A 20590-nucleotide genomic window follows, 5' to 3' on the forward strand; every position below is an offset into this window, starting at 1 on the left:
ACGTCTATGAGCAGAAATATTCTTTGCTTCTGGCATTTATAAACTGTGTTCAGCTTCATCAATCATCGCATTAGTTTGCTTAATTTAATGTAACAAATGTGACTAATTAGGCCTTTAGATAAAGCCTAAATGCTTAATCGTTTGGAAAATATCTGTCAGACATCATTTCCTGTCGCAGTGGGCTATATAAACTTCAAATTCTTGACCATTCTCTACAGAGTTAACATTCCACAATGAAGTTGTTCATTATATTGACAATAATCGCTTGTCTGAGCTGGGTAAGTTGGCAAATTAAATATATTCACTTCTTTACTTCTTTAACTTATTACTTAGTGTTCCAACGGCATTAGGATAAACTGCAGCAAGCCACCGCCACTCAATGAGAATAACATTTTCACATGCTGCAAACATCCCGATGGTCATAATGATATCACGGAAGCCTGTGCCAAGGAAACGGGTTTCAAACTGCCCGGCGAAACGTTTGAGGCCATGGTCGATATAACTGCCGATCAGGCTATGCAAGGCACTTGTTTTGGCAAATGTGTGTTTGGTAAATTGAACTTTTTGAAGAACAATAGCACAGAGCTGGATATCGAGGCTGTGCGCAAACATTTTACCACCAAGAATGGAGATGATCCGGAATATGCCAAGGAAATGATCAATGCCTTTGATCATTGTCATGGCAAGAGTAAGTTGATCATTAAACAATCCATTTAACTTGTAAAGATGTCCTTTTTACTTGCAGGTGAGGAGAGCGTTTCGAAATTCTTTGCCAATCCCATATTTAAGCACATGTCTCATAAATTCTGTGACCCCAAGTCCAGTGTGATTTTGGCTTGTGTAATACGTGAATTCTTCCACAATTGTCCTGAAGATCGTTGGGATACGACTACGACTTGTGCAGAAACTTTGGCCTATAGCCGAAGTTGTAACGATTCTTTGGCTACTTTGTGAAATGTTTGAAATATTTTTGTCATTTGCAAAATAAAAGCAAGAACAAGAGATAGTTGGTCTAAATTGGGCATGTTCAGCCAAAGGATATTTCGAGTTAAGGCGAGATCGATTGAATAAAAAGACAGAATTTTAGAAAAAAAATTTCTAAAGAGAAAGAAAGTTTTTTATTTTAGTTAAAGTGACAAAGAAGACGAGATTCATAGTAAGTTAATTAATAGATAATATATGAAGTTTCAAATTTAGTACAGTAACTAAGGTAAAGTTTCAAGTAGTGTCACAGTCTTAAGAAACGTTTTAGGTCTTTCAATGTAACTTTAACTATTTTACTAACCTTTAACTATTAAAAGAAGATTTAGGTTGTTGGACCCAAGACTGTTAGTACGAGGAGAAGGAACAGCTAATTGCTAATTAAAATACGAATAGAGTTCAATCCTTCGAGCCTTTCTTAATAAATACAATTATTCTAGATCAACACGAGAAGACTAGGTAGTTATATCTTAGAAAGGGACCACACAGTTGATTGCTCTTTAGGAGAATAGACTCTTAAGTTTTTAAGAAAAAGATAATTAGATTCCCATTCCAATTCAAGTCCTTTAGTTCGACTGTCGTTCCATCTCGCTTGCACTCTAATAATCAAATGGAACGGGATACTTTTTGGTGTCCTGTTACGTAGATTTAAAAGACGTTAGCTTGTCAAAAAAGAGTTCAACAAATTTACAATCTTCAACACAGTTGAAATCTTCAAGAATTGTTTTATTTCATCTCATTCCAAGGCTCATCTTACATGGTGGTTAAAACATCTTTGCATTTTTTGGCAAATGCCAGTGTCTCGGTACATTCCGTTGAGTTGGACCAACGATTCTTGGGGCAATTGTGAAAGAAACGGTATATCACACAGGATAATATCACACTAGAAGCTGGCTTGCAGTAATTTGAGTCCGAAAAAGCCTTTACAAAGGTCATAGATAGAAATTTTGTCATAGCTTCTTCACCTGCAAAGTTCAAAAAAAGAAAAAAACAATTATAAGCTATTTTAAATGATTTTCTTGGCACATTGAACGAACTTTGCGAGTGACAATGCTCAAAGGCAGCCAAAATCTCGGTTTCATATTCAGGATCTGTTTTATGATACATTTTATAATGCGTATGAACAGCCATCATATCGAGTGTTTCATCGTCCTTCTTTAAGAAGCCATAATGATCGAAGACACATTTCGCCCAACAGGCACCCAACATCACCTGATCGACGGTGACATCTTCGAGAGCCTCCTCACTGGCCGATGGCAAGTTCTTGAAATTCGTCTTCTTGGCACACATTTCGGTGACATCGTTGTGGCCATCAGGATGTTTGCAGCAGAGGTGAATATGATCCTCGTGTATACGTTCCACATGACGACATTGCACACGTATGCCCCAGCTAAAGGACTTCAAAAAACTTATTTACTTCCAATGGCAATTTTTCATTTTATTAGTTACCATGTGACAGAGAATTAAACAAATTATAAAATTAAACTTCAACATGATGATAGCAGACAATTTTTGGACATGTTTTGCCTCAGTTGACGTTTTATATATGTGCCCATTGCCATTTGGCATTGTCCATTGGCAATTTATGAGCTTTAATAACCTGTGAAAATGATTCAACATTAAGTTAAAGCATATTCATGCCGAGTCTACTCAAGCTTGACAATAAACATCACAGAGCTGTCAACAAGGGCTGGCTCTAAGCTAAAACGCGGCCCAATGGGGCGTCTATTTTTGTCGGGAAGCAAAACAGTAACTCATTAGATGCTTAATGTAGTTATGAGATCGTGAGTAAATATTTTCCAAAGTACGAGAAACTGTTTAGATGTAAAACCCGATAGAGGATTTCTGGTATTGACATGGTCCAAAAGATCTCAACATATTCGAATCAATATTTTAAAAATCAAATTCTTTAATTATCTTTTATTTGTCTTAAGACTTTTACTTTATTGAAATGCTAACAAGAGCCACTAGGCAAATCGTAAACTATTTATATTATATACTATTTATATTCATAGGATGTTCATAAACTTTATTACAATATGGTTTAATATTGAAAATAAGCTTTGGAACTAGTGATTTATATCTAAAGTTGTTCGCATTGGTTATTTAAATTATTGAAGTAAAGAAAAAAGTGGATGATATACCGATTTAGTCCTAGGCTTACTATAGGCCAACTAAAAAGCTAAAGCTAGTGTTTTGAATCTTAGAAGAAGAAACTAATAAACGTATTAGAAAAACTACTAAAAAGGGTCCAAAACACATTTGAAATATTATTCTTATATTTTTGAATGCTCATCTTACTTATTTTAAGCCAGTTCTTACTCATGAAAAAGACTTTGTTTCTAAGGTGCGCGCAATAAGTAAGTGGGACAAAGACTTATCACAATATTTGCTTCAAAATATGCAGTTTTTTGTTGTCTCTTTTCCTTCTATATTTTAGTTGTTTTGTTCTTCAGCAATGACCAAAAAATTGTGAAAAAGTATCACAAGGTTACCTAGTTACATTAATTTTTAGAAGCCAACCTTGAGTTTTGCGAACGAAATAAGTAAATGGGACAGATTGATTTGCTGTCATTTCTGGTTAGATAAGCACATGAAATTGATACAAATTTGTTTAAGTCTTTTAAAATTAAGTGATCTGCAGTGATCATATAATGCTTTGGCGACATTCTACTTACTACGATTTTTTTTTCAAATAAAAAAGACTAAATTTAATATATATTTTAACAGGAAATGTAAGAGCTACACATTCGAAATTTTCATTAGAATGAATTTTTCTAACGAGTTGTTAAATCAATAAACAAACAAAACGGATTCGATATTTCCACTAGAGATGGGTAAATACTTAATATTTAATAATGATTTTTCGATCTGAAAAGCTTTGAGTCTTTAGTTTTGAAAACTTTCTGCAATACTTATTTTTTCAGAAACGAAAATATTAATTGTTTAGCGAAATGAGCTAAAAGTAGAAAAATTATTAAATTAGACCTGTATAAATTAGTCTTATTATCTGTCACATGTTATTTTAAAAGTCTGTAGCTTTTCAATTCAATTTTTGTAATTTTAAAACAATTTGAAAACCAAACATGTAATTAATTTTTGCATTAAATAAAACTTTTCTTCAGTCTCTTAAATATTTCTTATTTGTTTTTCCGCTTTATAAACTAAGATGTTAAAAAAAAAGTTTAAAGATAGCAAACCCCTTTAAATTGATTGAAAAATTAAAATTTTCTGCTTTATTGGGTTTGTTGTTTTTAATTGAGCTTTTATACGAAATTGTATTAATCATCTTTACCCATTAAAGGCGCCCCACAAAACGTTTGCAACTTCCATTTGCCTCAAAGGGCTCTGGCGGTAGCCAATGGTTGACGGTTGTCATGACGAATGAATTTTGTTAGTTATTTTATATATGCTGAGACGAAACCTTTTACTTCTTTTGCCTAATTAGTCGATGATTGGCCTTTGAAATTTGATAAGCAGCTTTTGAGGAAAATTATTCAGGGAACAGCAATCAACCGAAAATGGGTAAAAAAGGTAAAGGTAAAGGCAATAAATTGGCCAAAATGTCCGAGGAGGAGCGGGCACGTTACCTTCAGATGCGAGCCGATATGGAGGAGGAGACAAGACGTAGAAAAATGCAATTAATATCAATGTATATGAAGGTATGGATTACAGAGACTTCCATTTTGTGTTATTTTAAGTGACTTTGTCATATTTTTAGAACAAACTGAAACGAGAAGATGCCTTTGGCCGCCTTAATATGGCCAAAATCAATCAGGAATGGCGTAGTATATTGCGCCAGGTGAAAATTCAAGATCTGCGACGTGAAATCGTAGATGTAGAGTCGTTTTTCAAGGAGGCCCTCAAACGAAAGGATTCCATAATACAAAGACTCATGGGTCATATAGAATCTACCGAGGATATGTATGCCAATTTGCAGCAATCCCATATGGAGAATGTTGACAAGATATTGGGTAGGTTCAAGTACACTATAAACCGCACTGCTCTAACTTCTTTGAAATCTCTTCAGATACCCACAAACAGCGCATAGAATTCTTTAGACAAATCTATGAGGACGATAAACAGGCTGTACTGAGTGAATGGACAGCAGATTCAGCTAATTTTCGTGAGTTGCATGCCCAGAAGCAACATCAATTGGAATGTGTTTTCTATCAGGTGGAGGAGCACACAGATCGCGATGTCAAGGATAATCATGAACGTTTTCTGGATCGTTGTGAGGACCTAAAAAGTGGGGTAAGCATTTGAAGTACTATTTTTATTTGCCAAACACCATTAAAAACTATTTCAAACTTTTTGTTGGATCTTAAGTGAATAAAAGAGTACTATGATCATCCCAATCATCACACTGAGCCTTGGCATACTCAGACAAGCATTTGACCAATTGCCTGGATTGTGAGCATTTGTTATTACGATTTCTTGTATTCTCCAAGTAACTGAAACATTGCTGCACTGTATCCATATAAAAATTGCGGAGTTCTCGATCTCTTAGATCCTTGGTAAGCAAATAGCTTACCTTTCGACGATCCGGCTGGCCATTGCCATCAACCTAAAGGATGGGAATTTTAAGTTGAAGATGTTGCCATTATCACAATCAACTTGCCATATTCAATTCCTCGAAAAAGCACTGGGCCACACATTGTCCTTGTTCGCCAGCTCCTACGCCCGCTGAGCTTGCATTATCTCTGTTTTCTCGATCTCTATCCCAATCTCTAGAGGACTTGCTTAGACTACGTTGCCATCGTTGATTCGATTCCTGTTGACCTTGATTGTAATCAAAATTTCTTCTTGAGCTGCCAAAACGTCCGCGATTGTCCTCATTGTCGCGGTTGTCCTCCTGATTGCCATTGCCGTTACGTTGCATGCAGGTCCTTACAATCCTTTTCATTTCGGACTCATTGATGCCCTCCTGCGAGCGACATTTCAAACCATTTGTCGACCACCACGAACTAGCCAAGCACAGCAAGATCAGCCACTTTAAATACATTATTTTCAACTAAAATGAAATAAGCTTTAAACTTAGTCATTTTATAGTAAATTTTTGAAATGGAGTGACTTTCCAATTATCTTTTTAGTGAGTGACAATTGAAATAAATTTGACGGATTCGCGTGTCTCCTAGTGATACCCCTTTGTTTACCCATTTCTAAGGTATGAACTTTTCTATTTCCATTTCAGATGCAATTGCAGTTGGAACAAATTACCAGCCGTGGGGAGGCAAAATTGGAAAAACTTTGGCAGGAATATCAAACGGTTCTTGCAGGATATTGCAAGCACATTGAAGGTTTCTATTCCGAATATGTGGATCTTAAGCAACGCGATGAGGAATCTGCTGTTCAGATCAGACAGCAGAGCTATGATATTGAACACTTGATAAATCAATTGGCCAATCTGCGTCTGGTATCGGAAGATTTCTACCAGAAGCAACAATCCCAAGTGGAACAGAGGCAACTCATTAAGCAGCAATTAACGGAAAGGCTGAGGGAATTGCGATCTTGTGTGGACACGGAATCGGGTAACGATCATCAGAAATTCAAGCTGATGTCAGTGGAAAGTTATGATGCCATTGAAAAGTTAAAGGAACATGTCGCCAAGGGTGAAATATTGATGCAATTATCCCAGGTTTGCAATAAGATGGAAACCCAGCGAGAAAAAATGTTTCTTCTGCCCGAATTGTCGCGGGAGATAATCGAAATACGAGAGATGGAACCGGACAAGGATTTGCTGAAGGATGAAATCTCTATAGTACCACAAATGGAAACCTTTTGGCGTCGTGTCAATCATGTGGCCGTCGATGTAGCCTGCCTCAAGCAGCAAAAGAAGCGTTTAGAGGTGGCCAATAGTCAATTAAAACATGAACTTCAGGAATATTTAGTTAATCTGAATTTAAGTAATGGCTCCAACAGTCATATACACGATTATCTATCCAGGCGACCCAAAAGCATGTCTGTGGATCGTGTCTCTCGTTTGCAATTGCAGCCGAAAATGGTAAAAAGTGCCTTGCCCATGGGACGACGTGCTCCTTCAGTGCTGCCACCCAAAAGCAAGCCAGCTTTTGAGTTAACAAGATCTCGCAACCTACTTCGAAGTCGTCCCCAGTTGGCCAGAATTGAAATGTAACATAAATTTATTTGAATTTAATCTCCATTTAAAAAGCCCTTTTAACATGACAAACTCCTGGAATTTTATGAAACGTTTCAAGCCTTCACATCGCTCCATCACCGACATGGCCTGGCTGAAGCTAATGTGTGGTCTTCAGGATGAACCAGTCAGCATAAGCAAACCAATGGAGGACTATCTACTTACTCCAATCAAAGACTGCCTGGATTTGTGTCCTAGTCATTGCCGCAATCCCAAATCAGCCTGGTCGTATTCCTCTTCAAACATTTTTATACAAGAGAAACCTAGTTTGGATGTCTATTTAAATAAAATGTTGAGGGATTATCGTTCTAAACGCCATCAAATACGAAAGACTCAAGTTCGCTCACAGAACCTACGCGTACGCGGACTGGCCAAAAGGAGTTCAATTTTCAAATAAAGTAAACGTTTCATAATTTTTTGAGAGTAATTAAATCGAAATTTCTGTAAACAGCAATATTCATTTAACGATGCATCTACCAATAAATTTCAAATTCGAATATCTAAATTAACAGTTACATAAAAGAGTTGCCACATCGTTGAAAACTCTCTTTTTTACTTAGCGATGTTTCATTTACCAGTTGTTTCACAGCGAGGGTTTCTCTCGCTCTCTCTCACGTTCGACTCCATGGTTGCATATTCGACTCCTTTGTTCGATGTTGGTACTATTTTCCACGATTTTTACTCTTTTGTTTAATGTTGGGAACTCTTTTGCATGAACTGCACTCTTTTGTTATTCTGTATTGTATTCTGAACTATATTTGTTCTCTAAAATCAAGAAATATTGTAAACTCAACTATATTTTTGTTTGTTGAGAATACTGCAAACAAAAGTTTCAAATTGCCCGCGTATTCGAGTATCCGGAATTTGGCATCTGGCAACACTATCTCAACATTTGTCGGTAGATACATAGATACACACATACAGACAAACACGCTCAGTTTTCCTATAGATACGACCCACGTCCCATAGTTTTCCTTTTGTGCTGTGAATTTTCTTATTAAAAAATTGAATTAAAATTATACAAATTACCAGCTAGCTAAAACGGATTAAATAACATTAATATTTATTACAAGGATGGGCCAACTAAGGCCAAATATGGCATTTGCCATGTAAAGAAAGAAAAAAATGCAGATACAGATGCATTTTACATCCAAAGAATATACTGTAAGTGTCCATGTGTATGTGTGTAAGTGAGTGTAAGTGTGTGTGTGTCTGCTACGCACTGTTATAGATACAACAACAAGCGCGCAATAGGAACAAGGAGAAAACAGAGGAGAGAACAAGGAACACGGAAAGAGAAAGAGCCCACGAGCCTGGGAGTGTGAGCGAGCGAGAGAGCTAGTGAGAGAAAGAGAATGGGAAAGTAATTGATAGGAGGGACGCAAGGGAGAACTCTGTGGAGGGGGGGAGAGATGAACTGATGTTCTTCTTGTTCTTGTAAAATTACCAAAAAGAAATTTCATTCGGAAAATGTGGAAAATGTGCGCGAGCTGAGAAAACAACCCCGAAAAGTGGACACAAAAAAAAAAAACTCAACCAACACGAAACGACAAATGGCAAATAAATACCAACAAAAACGAGCAAATTGTGGATTGAAATTCGAGTTATTAACCCAACCAAAAAACGTAAAGAAAAGAATAAAACAGAAATAAACCAACACACACCTAATTGTAAAAATCAAAAGAAAGTGTGAGAAACGAATCAGAATTCCAAATCAGAATTCAGCTTGTAAATTTTTTTAGGGTTTTCCTCAGACCGAATGAATATACCTACATACATACATATGTACATATAATTTTTGGGGGCACGACGGAGATAAACACACTAAAAGAAAGAAGAGATAAATACAGAAATAAAATTAATGGAAAAAGTATAGACACATACATACATACATATGTATATGTATTTATTTTTTTCTATTTTATTGGTTGGTGCCCGCTTATCTGTTGGGCATGTAACTGGAGCAGTTAACGAATTATTTTTTTTTTTTGTTGGAATGTAAAAAAATAGATAAAATGGTAATAATTGTCTGAATGTGCAGCGTGTGTGAAAGAGAGAAAGAGCAATAGAAAATTAAAGAGTGATAGAGAGAGTTAATAGGTTAAACACACTTTAAGCCTTTCTTAATGCTAAATGACACGCCTCCCACATCTCCCACACACCATCCAACAACAACAACAACAAAAATACTAACAGCTGCCCATTTTTCATATCCTCACAATTCTATCTCTCATATGTATAGGTAAAATGAGCACAATCAGCCGTGAATCCTTCATCCAAAAAGCAGTATAAATAATACTTCATATTCCATATACGCACATATTGAATCAAGCCCATAGGATGTTATCGCTTTCTATGCTACTAATGCTAGGTCTGGCAACTCTGCCCTTAGCTAGAGGTAAACAAAGTTAAGGATCCTAGTTAAGAATGTTTGCTAACAATATAGACTTTCGATTCCAGCTCAATATCAATCACCGCGCATTATAGAACATCCCACCGATTTGGTGGTTAAGAAGAATGAACCAGCCACACTTAATTGTAAAGTGGAAGGCAAACCAGAGCCAACTATAGAGTGGTTTAAGGTAAAGTTGAAGAAAAGTGTCAACAATTTGGATTTGTCATTAATCTGTTCCCATTTTCGGTGCTGTAGGATGGCGAACCCGTCAATACCAATGAAAAGAAATCACATCGCGTCCAGTTTAAGGATGGTGCCCTCTTCTTCTATCGCACCATGCAGGGCAAAAAAGAGCAGGATGGCGGCGAATACTGGTGTGTGGCCAAAAATCGTGTGGGCCAGGCCACCAGTCGACATGCCTCGCTTCAAATAGCTGGTAAGTATCAAAGAGTCAACTTGTTTCTCTGCCCACATCCCCACACAAATCTTGATCTCAATTTTCTTGTCTCTTTTTTTTTCGTTTTTGTTTTCGCTTGTAGTTTTGCGCGATGATTTTCGCGTGGAACCCAAAGACACACGAGTGGCCAAAGGCGAAACAGCATTGCTTGAGTGTGGGCCGCCCAAAGGCATTCCAGAGCCTACACTCATATGGATGAAGGTATGGAAAAGTGTTGCGAAAAACATTTGTTTGCCCTAAATTTAACTTAAAATTTTTGTTCAGGATGGCGTCCCTCTGGATGATCTTAAGGCCATGTCATTTGGCACCAATTCCCGCATACGCATTGTCGATGGTGGAAATTTACTCATCAGCAATGTTGAACCCATCGATGAGGGCAACTACAAGTGCATAGCCCAAAATTTGGTGGGCACACGTGAATCTAGCTATGCCAAATTGATTGTCCAAGTGAAACCCTACTTCATGAAGGAACCAAAAGATCAGATAATGCTCTACGGTGAGACGGCAACATTCCATTGTGCTGTCGGTGGTGATCCGCCGCCAAAGGTTCTGTGGAAAAAGGAAGAGGGCAACATTCCCGTCTCTCGTGCTCGTATCCTACACGATGAGAAGAGTTTGGAGCTAAGCAATATCACACCCAGTGATGAGGGCACCTATGTGTGTGAGGCCCACAATAATGTAGGCCAAATCAGTGCCCGAGCCACTTTGACTGTCCATGCGCCGCCGAATTTCGTGAAGAAACCTACGAACAAGAAAATCGGACTAAATGGTTTAGTTCAATGGCCCTGTGTGGCTACTGGTAATCCTCAGCCATCGATTTTCTGGACCAAAGAGGGCCTGTCTACTCTAATGTTCCCGAATAGTTCGCATGGACGCCAACAGGTCATGGCCGATGGCACTCTCCAGATTTCGGATGTACAGCAAGAAGATGAGGGTTTCTATGTCTGCTCCGCCTTCAGTGTGGTCGACTCTTCCACTGTGCGTGTCTTCCTGCAAGTTAGTTCAGTTGATGAACGACCTCCGCCCATTATACAAATCGGACCAACGAATCAAACACTGCCCAAGGGTTCAGTTGCAACTTTGCCGTGTCGAGCAACTGGTAATCCCAATCCACGCATCAAATGGTTCCATGAGGGTTATGCAGTACAAACAACAAATCGTCATAGCGTTATCCAAGGAAGCTCTTTAAGAATCGATGGTAAGTTGGGGAAAAGAACTCACTTCTCCACAGGATTCTTAATATTCTCATCATTTCAGATCTTCAACTGAGTGACTCAGGTGTCTATACTTGCACTGCATCTTCAGACAGAGGAGAGACTTCCTGGTTGGCTAGCTTGATGGTAACTTGAAACGACTCAATTCCACTGCCAAATTGCTTATCCTTTGTTTTTTTTGTCTCTAGGTTGAGAAAAGCGGTTCATCAACTTTGCATCGGGCTGCAGATCCCAGCACCTATCCAGCTCCACCTGGTACACCCAAAGTTCTTAATGTCAGTCGCAATAGCATCTCTCTGCGATGGTCAAAAAGTCAAGAGAAACCAGGAGCTGTGGGCCCCATTATTGGGTAGGTTTCAATATATTTAATTCCATCTTTTCTCTTAATATATATAATTTTTGTGTTTTTAGCTACACTGTGGAGTACTTTAGTCCCGATTTACAAACTGGTTGGATTGTGGCCGCCCACCGCATTCCAGACACTCAAGTCACTGTGAGTTAAAACACCAAAGAAACTAGAATAAACTTGTTAACCTAATATTGATTTACCTTTCTAGATTTCTGATTTGACTGCTGCCACATCTTATGTATTTCTGGTTAGAGCTGAGAATAGTCAAGGTGTATCGGTGCCCTCGGGTCTATCGAATGCCATTAAAACTCTTGGCGATGATTTTGATGCTTTGCCTGAAAACGAACTATCTGCTGCGAGAGCTTTGCTCAGCGGAAAGGTAAGTTAAATAGCGAAAAGTTTAAGTAATCTAAACTAAAAAATTCTTTATGAATTTTAGGTGGTGCAATTGATCGATGCCTCGGCCATAAATGCCAGTGCAGTGCGTTTAGATTGGATACTTCACGCCAGCTCCAATGAGAAATATATAGAGGTGGGTTCTTTTTACCATTTAAATCTCGAATCTTTGTTTAATACACTCTATCTTACAGGGTCTTCATATACGATACAAGGATGCCAGTTCTCATTCTCCTCAATATCATGTCATCACTGTCTCTGATCATTCAGCCGAGTCACATATTGTGGGGAATTTACGTAAATTTACCAAATATGAATTCTTTGTGACACCTTTCTATGAGACCATTGAAGGGCAACCCAGTAATTCCAAAGTGGCCATAACCTATGAGGATGGTAAGTTATGGTGGAAAAGTATTTGTGATTGATTTTAACGCTTGGAACTTTTAGTGCCCTCAGCTCCTCCGGATAATATACAAATTGGGATGTATAATCAAACTGCTGGCTGGGTACGTTGGTCACCTCCACCCACTCAGCATCATAATGGAAATTTGTATGGCTATAAAATTGAAGTAAGTGCCGGCAATACCATGAAAGTGTTGGCCAATATGACTCTAAATGCCACAACCACATCGGTGCTGCTCAATAATCTTACCTCGGGAGCGGTTTATAGTGTAAGATTGAATTGCTTCACTAAAGCAGGCGATGGACCCTACTCCAAGCCAGTAAGTTTAATCCATTAACCGTGTAAGATTCCCACTTTAAATACTTTTATTTGCCTTTTTCTTAGATTTCTTTGTTCATGGATCCTACGCATCATGTCCATCCTCCACGTGCTCATCCCAGTGGCACTCACGATGGCCGTCATGAGGGTGGACAAGATTTTACCTATCATAATAATGGTCTGGCAGCTGGTAATCAACCCACAGCTGGCAATTCAAATCCCACCACTCATCGGAAGACCACGGAATATCTACCCAATACCTGGTTTATGGTCCTTGTTATAATAATACTCGTTGCTGTGGTCGTGGCCACGGCCATAGTGATGGTTTATTTCAAGCGTAGACATCAAATGACAAAGGAATTGGGACCTCTGAGTGGTAAGTTGAACAAGTACACCTAAACGAAGATATTTTAATATGCATTTCCTTGCTTTTTTAGTTGTAAGTGCAAACGAGATAACCGCTTTGAATATCAATAGCAAGGAGAGTCTATGGATTGATCGTGGTTGGCGCACGACTGACACCGATAAGGACTCGGGATTAAGTGAATCCAAGTTGCTTTCCCATGTCAATAGCAGTCAATCCAATTATAATAATTCGGACGGAGGCACTGATTACGCCGAGGTGGATACCCGCAATTTGACAACCTTTTACAATTGCCGCAAAGTAAGTCCTAGAAATGAATGGAAAATGAGAATTGTTATTAAAATGTTTCTTGATATGTCTTTCAGAGTCCCGATAATCCGACACCATATGCCACTACCATGATAATTGGAACCTCTTCGAGTGAGACATGCACCAAGGCTACTTCCCTAAGTGCCGATAAGGATTCTGGAACACATTCCCCATACTCGGATGCCTTTGCCGCTCAACAAGGAGGTGGCGGAGTCGGAGGAATGGCTGCTGGTCCACCAGCTGGAACTGGACCACTTCCATTGACTAAAACAAATTATATGTCATATCCAGCAGAGACCATTAATTGGTCGGAATTCTTGCCCCCACCACCAGAACATCCGCCACCATCTTCCACTTATGGTTATGCCCAGGGCTCACCGGAATCTTCACGCAAGAGCTCCAAGAGCGGTGGCTCTGGCATTTCCACGAATCAAAGCATTCTCAATGCTTCCATACACAGCAGCTCCTCGGGTGGCTTCTCCGCTTGGGGCGTCTCACCGCAATATGCCGCTGGACAACCAGAGAATTTGTATAGCAATCCATTGTCGTCGGTGGCCGGTGGTGTTGGTGGTGGTGCACAGAATCGTTATCAAATAACACCCACAAGTCAACATCCTCCACAACTGCCGCCATACTTTGCCACACAACCTGGAGGAGGAGTCGTCGGCGGCGGAGGAGCACCCAATTTGCATATCCCCTATCCCACTCAACGCAGCGAATATCAGGTGGGCACACGCTATGCCCAGAACAGAGCGTGCAACAGTTGCGATGCTCTAAACTCACCAATGCAGCCACCGCCGCCGCCACCAGCTCCCGCTTCAGTCGAAGGATGGTATCAGCCCATCCATCCACACAGCCATCAAATGCAGCCCACAACCTCCAATCATCAGATCTATCAATGCTCATCCGAATGCTCATCGGATCATTCTCGTGCCTCGCTCAGTCACAAGAGGCATCATCCACAGCACCCTCACCAGCAACACCAACACCATGCGGAGGAGCATGGCAAACGTTCGAATCAACGTCGTCATCATCAACAGCAGCAACAGCATCATCAATCGAATCAAATGGTTCAACCCTGCCTGGAGACTGAAAGTGAGAATATGCTGCCGAATATCATTTATGCCAGCGACTGTTGCAATAGTTCCCGCGAGGGTGACACCTGCTCCTGCAGCGAAGGCTCTTGCCTGTACGCTGAGGCCGGTGAACCGGGACCAGATCCCACTCGTCTAGTGACTGCTAAAAATACTTAAACTAAACGAGAGAATCATCGAGATTGAACGACAGAGTATTCGTTTGTCGGATGTAGTATTAGAAAACTCACATACACACAGATATAGCATCTAGTCGTAACTTTTCACACTTCATATCGCAAAAAAAACCAAAAAAAAAAAAAAGAAAAGAAAAACGTTTCCACTATTCCTAAAAAGAAAATACGTACAGAGACAAACTCACACACATAACAATCATCGTCATCATCATCGTATATAGATATATAGGAAGACATTTTTTAGGGGGGAATTCCATTCACAATTGGTTATAACAAGTAATCAGAGAAACCATGGTAATTTCGGCACATGTTCTCTAAGAACTGAAAACCCTTCGACATAGTTGATTGCTAGTTAGAAACCCCTTTTAAGATTGAATTCCCCAAGCCTACTAAAAGCATTATGTACTTAAGAACGCTGTTCATAGACATGGCTTCGAAATATATATATATATGTTTAGACTAGGAAAAACGGAAAGATACGTACTCACAAAAAACAAATAACCAAGTCAGGACATACAAAGTACAGACAAGATCTAAAACAAGAATCCCATACTATGCTCTCTAGGTCCTAGTCACATAGGCTCGATGATAACTAAACTAAAAACAAAAACAAAAAACGTAAAAGAACAACAAATTTATAACAAAACTCTTTCATATCTACGATCACAATCGAGCATTTGCATTTAAAAAAACAGAGGAGAAGAAGTAGCAAAGTTTAAATGAAATGAAACGGCAGTTGCAATGTTTAATGGTTAGTGCTTTTCTATTTAACAAAAAAAAAAAAACAAAACTATATATATATATACTAAAATTAATGAAACTTGACTTGAGACGAGACCCAGTGAAGAAAAATAACTGAAACTACATATATATATAAAACACACAACTATCTAGCATTTAGTAAAACTCACAAGTTGAAACTGTTGTCCGATCTAAGAACCTAATCCTCTCTAGACCCCCTACCTACCTACCTAATTATTAAACCACATATTTCTTCTTACACAACAAACAAAAACAAAAGCTTGCATTTGAGTAAAGTCGAAAAAAATGTACCTGTGATATATAATCCCAATTAAAGTATTTTTAATTATTTTTTGATTTTGATTAAGAAAGTATATATTAATTATACTCTTTTATCATTTTGCTTAATGTTTGTTGAATACCCCCAACACAGTCATCCAAAACACACACAAACATACAGGCGACGAAAAACGTTGATAAACAAAAACATTTTGGGTAACAAATATGTAGAATAATTTAGATTTTAGGCACGTACTTTGTACGGCATTATTAGAAATCCAAAATGAGTTTTTTAAAATGAAAATATCATCAAGAAGCGACGCTTGAAATTTGGTTCTTCGGATCTTCACCGAAGAGGCCCATACACTTTTAAATTGAACCCCCTTCCACCTGCTACATTACCTAACCTCCCCCAATTGAGAAGGTAAGGAGTTAAAAGTGCATGCTTTGGCATTGGATTGAAAACGCAAACAATTTGGACTAGATTCAACGAAATGTTTAAACAATACTACACATATACAATACATATATAATCTAACTATATATATATTATATAGTCAGATAGTTCATATAGCACCTAGAACCACGCATGTATCAAATTCAAATCAAAAATATGCTTTAGCATTTACCCCTACACACACACACACACAAGAATATAAAAACCAATAAGCCACTTCCTTGCAAGGCCAATCCGCCCTGAGATTGCATGTATATACCTTTATATATATATATATCTAAATCTAATACCTTAAACTATACATAATTATTATTAAAAACAGGAAAACCAACTTTGCTTTAAGTTTAAACTGCCCTTCCGTAGCCATATATAGTAAAAACAAAAACAAAACAACATTAACAAAACCTTAACGAATACTGATTAATGCTAAAGGCATAGTTGGATCTGGGTTTTTTAAATCATAACATTTAGCATTTAGTAACATATAAACGAGTAAATATTTTAAAGTCATAGCATAAACGAATTTTAAGATTGAACCCTAAAAAAGAAAAACAAAATAACGAAACATTTAATTTTAGTGCATCACAGCCATAAAAAACGAACTTTTGAAACACAACTGACATCTACTTACGGTATATATATAAATAAATATATATATATATATGATATACATATAGCATCTAAAATTACATAAATAATAAAGGAACATTTTACATATATGTGTGGATAAATTGCAATTTTTAATTTATAAAAGAATCTTGAGATATTCTTACACACATCCTTGAAAAACTTTATTTCTCTGAATTTTTGTATGTCTAACATTTTACAGTTTGTAATTTTTATGAATTTTGGGCCTAATCGGGTAAACCGGGTTTATTTGAGTTTAAAAAATATCAAAGAAGTTAAATTCGGCTATGCCGAAGTTTATATACCCTTGCAGTCCTTGACAATAATAATTTCACATGTTCAAAATTTGTTTTCTGCAACTCAATTCATTAATATACAAACAAAACAATTTTACTCTTCATACTATGTACAATTTGTTCTTCTTCTTCCCTCATTCCCTAAGCAAAGCAACGCACGCATACACATACAGTTTATGTAGCGTTGCGTCTGTGTGTGTATGCATGTGCTCTGTTGATTTGATGATGACGTAGTAGGCAGCAAGCAGAGCTGCCGGCAGCGATTGAACCGATTTATATAGACTGTAACTTGTGTTCTATTTATCCGATCAGGGTCAAATTTTGGGATCTGAGATTTTATATCAAATTCTATTATATTGGTAAATTTCATGGGGATACTCCAATTTTTGCAAAAATTTTTGTTCCAGAGTTATATGATATAGTAGTCCGATCCCAAAGATTTTCATACTTTATCTCACCCGGGTAAAAAAAAAACTCCCAAAAAAAATTTCATCCCGATAGCTCTTAAGATGGCTGAGTAAAACGCGTACGCACCGACGGACAGACGGACATGGCTATATCGACTTAGCTTCTCATGCTGATCAAGAATATATATACTTTATGGGGTCGGAAACGTCTCCTTCTGTGCGTTACAAACATCTGACCAATTTTATAATACCCTCTGCAAGGGTATAAAAATAGGTAAGAGAAAACTAATTAGATATATTTTTAGAAATTGTAAGGAGAATTCTATTTCATTTGTATTGTATACACTTGTATAGAAGGGATTATAAATGTTGTCAGATTTTTAGAACGCAGAAGATACCTTTTCGACCTTATAGAGTAATTACAATTACTCCAACAGTTTCCAATATATTGAACATTAACAGTTAAAATAAGGGAGCCCACTAGATGTATATGTATTTGTATAGTCTTGATAAGCATGAGAAGCCGATTAGGTATAGCGATATTCGCTTGATCAGATTTGTCAGATCGGACGACTATAACATACATCTAACACAAAAGCACCTGATGGAAATGGGGAATGTAGGCTTAATATTTTAGAATACCCTTGCACAAAGGGTATATTGATTTTGGTCAGAAGTGTGCAACGCATAGAAGGAAGCATTTAAGACCATATAAAGTATATATATTCTTGATTAGCATGACGAGACGAGTTCAAATAGCCATGTCCCACCATTCGTCCACCCGTCTGAATCAACACGAACTCCTTTTAGACCGGAAGAGCAACAGAGTTGAGATTTTGCATGTAGGCTTGTATATACTGCACACTATATCTCGGATTGGTCCGACCACTATATCATACAGTTCCCATACATTCACGAAAAGTGACTTTCCTTAATAACTTCGTTACTTTTTACGCAAATGGTATAAAAATTTATATTTCTCAGTTTAACATAGTTATTATTGACTGTTCTGAATTTGATCAAGATCAGTTGACTATGTCGAATAGCTCCCATAGGAACAATCTGAGTAAGACAGTGGCTTTGATTAATAACTTCGTTATTTCCTATGCTAATATTAGCATATTGTTATTCTTTGAAAACTTTTGACTTTTTTAGATAAAACGTTTTTCCACTTTGACGGCTGAGGAAAGAGAAAGGAAAAACTTGCAAGTTTACTAACTTTAAACTGTCGAAGTTAGCCCCGGCCTTCTGGTTTTTATTCAAATTTCTCATTAATGTTTATGTTTTATGTTAATTTCCTTTCTGTATAGAAATATCGCAGTACTGAACTAAATAATCTAGTTCCTTCTATAAAAAGGAGCTAAAAACGTAACTGTCATTTAGTCTAAAGCCATGTTAAATCCTTATATTGCCTCCTCACAACCTTTAAAGGACTTTCATTAGTTTTCTTCTTCACTGAAACCCGTGGCTATCCTGTGGAGTAACATTCCAGGGAAACGAAGTGCCCATTTCCTGTTAATTTATTGCTTTACCGTTGGATCTCTCTAGGGTAGAAACTACATCGAATCCTGCCAAGTCACAACCCTGCATTTTTCTCTTGAAATCTCTTCGAACTACAACGGAACTTTGCACTTGAACTAAAAACCATTTGAGGGTCGGCAGCCTAAGATCAAGAAAATACAAAAAAAAAGAAACCAGTTTCGATTTACACAGTATTCCAAGCATTTTGATTGTCATGTGAGTACGTTAAGAGAGAGAGAGAGAGTGAAGCAGGGGCGAAGTGTTTCTTTAAGAGAGTGACATGGACACAAGTGCTAAAAGAATCCTGAAACAGGCCAATTTTTTGACCAGTGACCAAGCTGAGCCTCATAGGGCAACGCCCAGACATCAAATTTTAAGCTGAACTACAAAAGGTTCCTTTATTTTTTTTGAGTAAGGTCTGATTGTGAGTGAAGGAGATTATCGTTCCTATGATTTGCTTGTGGATAACCATATTTCAAGTTCACCATTGAAATCTGTGTACCATAACAAATGCGTCTTAAATTTTTGGGTTAGTCAAATGTGAAGACAACAAAGAACCAATGTTGTGGGCAATTCATTATCATGAGTCTATACTCATGGTTTATTGTGATCAGTTGAGGATAGTTTGAAATCGTATTTCGATGGCAAACTAACTTTTGCCTATTGTGGAAATTTCAGTTTTTTCAGATAAGATACACTCCAAGTCTTTGAGGATAATTACTATGGTCAGATAAATACAAGATAGCTTCTTTGTTAGAAAAATCAAAAATTTATGAACTGCTAGCAATGCACCATGAAAAAATGCTCCACTTAGTCTATTACTTACATAAATCAAATTTCCCTTAACCCTAATAATTCGTTTCTTATCATTCGGGAATCTCTTTTGGCTCAGCTTGACTCCTTACCCAAGTGCAAACCATGCTGGAGGTCGCCAGAACTCTCAATATTATCAATTTGCTTACACTCTCGTGTCTGGGAATACATTGAGGCATAAGATGCGGGTGACCATATCTCTTGGAACAGTCAAAATATGTACAAATTGGCCAGAGATGATATTATCATCAATTGAATCAAATGTCGGTTTGTCTTTGTCTGTGTGTTTACAGCATTTTGTTGCCATAATTTGTATGTTCTTTCTCAATCTTGATCTTGCCCTCTGGCACATACATACATATTTAAGTTGCAGTATTTTGTCAAACATAAATTAATGATGTTCATTTATGTACATCGAAATGAAAAGTGGACCTTGAATAAATAAAATGGTTTTTCCTGATGATTTGTCATTGAGTTAACAATATAGTAAGTAGTTTTGATCGCTAATGCAAATCACTCTTAGCAAATCCTTGCTATTTCAATACAATGCTGAAAAAGATAAATTATGTACCTAAATATGCAAGATACATATGTATTCATAAGAGCAAAAATTTTGTCAATGGTAACTAATTTAAAAATAATGGCAAATCCACCTTTTTAAAGATTATTTTTCTTTTAAGGGAACTAACAGTTATAATTTGTATAAACAATTTAACACTTTTCGATCTCATTATTAAATAAGTGTCCTTAATATTACCTAAATCGGAGAAATTCAATGTGGAAACTTAAAAATAAATTTCATATTAAGTTTCCTGATTTTTTTGCAAACAAAGTCG

The 20590-nt window shown here is 37.4% G+C and overlaps 5 protein-coding genes across 7 annotated transcripts; 3 read left to right on the forward strand and 2 right to left on the reverse strand.

The window, feature by feature from the left end:
• The first annotated feature begins 12 nt into the window (after positions 1 to 12).
• On the forward strand, positions 13 to 1016 carry Obp58c (Odorant-binding protein 58c). The gene is made up of 3 exons (XM_068291916.1): positions 13 to 278; positions 334 to 688; positions 746 to 1016. The coding sequence occupies exons 1-3, from the start codon at positions 234 to 236 to the stop codon at positions 952 to 954; spliced, it is 609 nt and encodes a 202-aa protein (XP_068148017.1). The 5' UTR covers positions 13 to 233; the 3' UTR covers positions 955 to 1016.
• A 718-nt stretch (positions 1017 to 1734) lies between these two features.
• Positions 1735 to 2475, reverse strand: Obp58b (Odorant-binding protein 58b). Its single transcript, XM_068288329.1, has 3 exons — positions 2468 to 2475; positions 2019 to 2371; positions 1735 to 1946 (listed from the first exon to the last, which is right to left on the reverse strand). The coding sequence occupies exons 1-3, from the start codon at positions 2473 to 2475 to the stop codon at positions 1735 to 1737; spliced, it is 573 nt and encodes a 190-aa protein (XP_068144430.1).
• Positions 2476 to 4502: 2027 nt separating this feature from the next.
• On the forward strand, positions 4503 to 7117 carry LOC137575695 (dynein regulatory complex subunit 2). The gene is made up of 4 exons (XM_068288330.1): positions 4503 to 4643; positions 4703 to 4955; positions 5012 to 5235; positions 6176 to 7117. The coding sequence occupies exons 1-4, from the start codon at positions 4503 to 4505 to the stop codon at positions 7115 to 7117; spliced, it is 1560 nt and encodes a 519-aa protein (XP_068144431.1).
• Obp59a (Odorant-binding protein 59a) lies at positions 5237 to 5986 on the reverse strand. The gene is made up of 2 exons (XM_068291349.1): positions 5603 to 5986; positions 5237 to 5548 (listed from the first exon to the last, which is right to left on the reverse strand). Exons 1-2 carry the CDS (start codon positions 5984 to 5986, stop codon positions 5306 to 5308), a joined length of 627 nt encoding a protein of 208 aa, XP_068147450.1. The 3' UTR covers positions 5237 to 5305.
• A 960-nt stretch (positions 7118 to 8077) lies between the features above and the next one.
• On the forward strand, positions 8078 to 16866 carry robo1 (roundabout 1). 3 transcript variants are annotated; one of them, XM_068289009.1, is made up of 16 exons: positions 8079 to 8302; positions 9381 to 9536; positions 9599 to 9720; positions 9789 to 9969; positions 10073 to 10191; positions 10255 to 11188; positions 11248 to 11330; positions 11393 to 11553; positions 11616 to 11697; positions 11762 to 11932; positions 11993 to 12085; positions 12144 to 12342; positions 12397 to 12671; positions 12737 to 13046; positions 13108 to 13334; positions 13400 to 16866. In XM_068289009.1, the coding sequence occupies exons 2-16, from the start codon at positions 9479 to 9481 to the stop codon at positions 14594 to 14596; spliced, it is 4212 nt and encodes a 1403-aa protein (XP_068145110.1). In that variant the 5' UTR covers positions 8079 to 8302; positions 9381 to 9478; the 3' UTR covers positions 14597 to 16866. The 3 variants fall into 3 exon arrangements, with proteins under 3 accessions (XP_068145112.1, XP_068145110.1, XP_068145111.1); XM_068289010.1 differs by lacking the exon at positions 8079 to 8302 and adding an exon at positions 8631 to 8763; XM_068289011.1 differs by lacking the exon at positions 9381 to 9536 and having other exon boundaries at positions 8078 to 8302.
• Positions 16867 to 20590: the final 3724 nt, after the last annotated feature.

Source organism: Drosophila tropicalis, unplaced genomic scaffold (assembly GCF_018151085.1).
Source record: "Drosophila tropicalis isolate 14030-0801.00 unplaced genomic scaffold, ASM1815108v1 contig_593, whole genome shotgun sequence".
Classification (NCBI taxonomy): Eukaryota; Metazoa; Arthropoda; class Insecta; order Diptera; family Drosophilidae; genus Drosophila; species Drosophila tropicalis.

Excerpts from the sequence above, each read along its gene's own strand:
- Obp58c (XM_068291916.1), top strand. The coding sequence starts at position 234 with ATGAAGTTGTTCATTATATTGACAATAATCGCTTGTCTGAGCTGG. Across the intron at positions 279-333 it reads TAATCGCTTGTCTGAGCTGG|TGTTCCAACGGCATTAGGAT; the intron begins GTAAGTTGGCAA and ends CTTATTACTTAG. Across the intron at positions 689-745 it reads TGATCATTGTCATGGCAAGA|GTGAGGAGAGCGTTTCGAAA; the intron begins GTAAGTTGATCA and ends TTTTACTTGCAG.
- Obp58b (XM_068288329.1), bottom strand. Across the intron at positions 1,947-2,018 it reads TGAGCATTGTCACTCGCAAA|GTGAAGAAGCTATGACAAAA; the intron begins GTTCGTTCAATG and ends TGAACTTTGCAG.
- LOC137575695 (XM_068288330.1), top strand. The coding sequence starts at position 4,503 with ATGGGTAAAAAAGGTAAAGGTAAAGGCAATAAATTGGCCAAAATGTCC. Across the intron at positions 4,644-4,702 it reads TAATATCAATGTATATGAAG|AACAAACTGAAACGAGAAGA; the intron begins GTATGGATTACA and ends TCATATTTTTAG. Across the intron at positions 5,236-6,175 it reads GTGAGGACCTAAAAAGTGGG|ATGCAATTGCAGTTGGAACA; the intron begins GTAAGCATTTGA and ends TTTCCATTTCAG.
- Obp59a (XM_068291349.1), bottom strand. The coding sequence starts at position 5,986 with ATGTATTTAAAGTGGCTGATCTTGCTGTGCTTGGCTAGTTCGTGGTGG. Across the intron at positions 5,549-5,602 it reads TTTTCGAGGAATTGAATATG|GTTGATGGCAATGGCCAGCC; the intron begins GCAAGTTGATTG and ends CCCATCCTTTAG.
- robo1 (XM_068289009.1), top strand. The coding sequence starts at position 9,479 with ATGTTATCGCTTTCTATGCTACTAATGCTAGGTCTGGCAACTCTGCCC. Across the intron at positions 11,189-11,247 it reads AAGCTCTTTAAGAATCGATG|ATCTTCAACTGAGTGACTCA; the intron begins GTAAGTTGGGGA and ends TCATCATTTCAG. Across the intron at positions 11,698-11,761 it reads TTCCAGACACTCAAGTCACT|ATTTCTGATTTGACTGCTGC; the intron begins GTGAGTTAAAAC and ends TTACCTTTCTAG.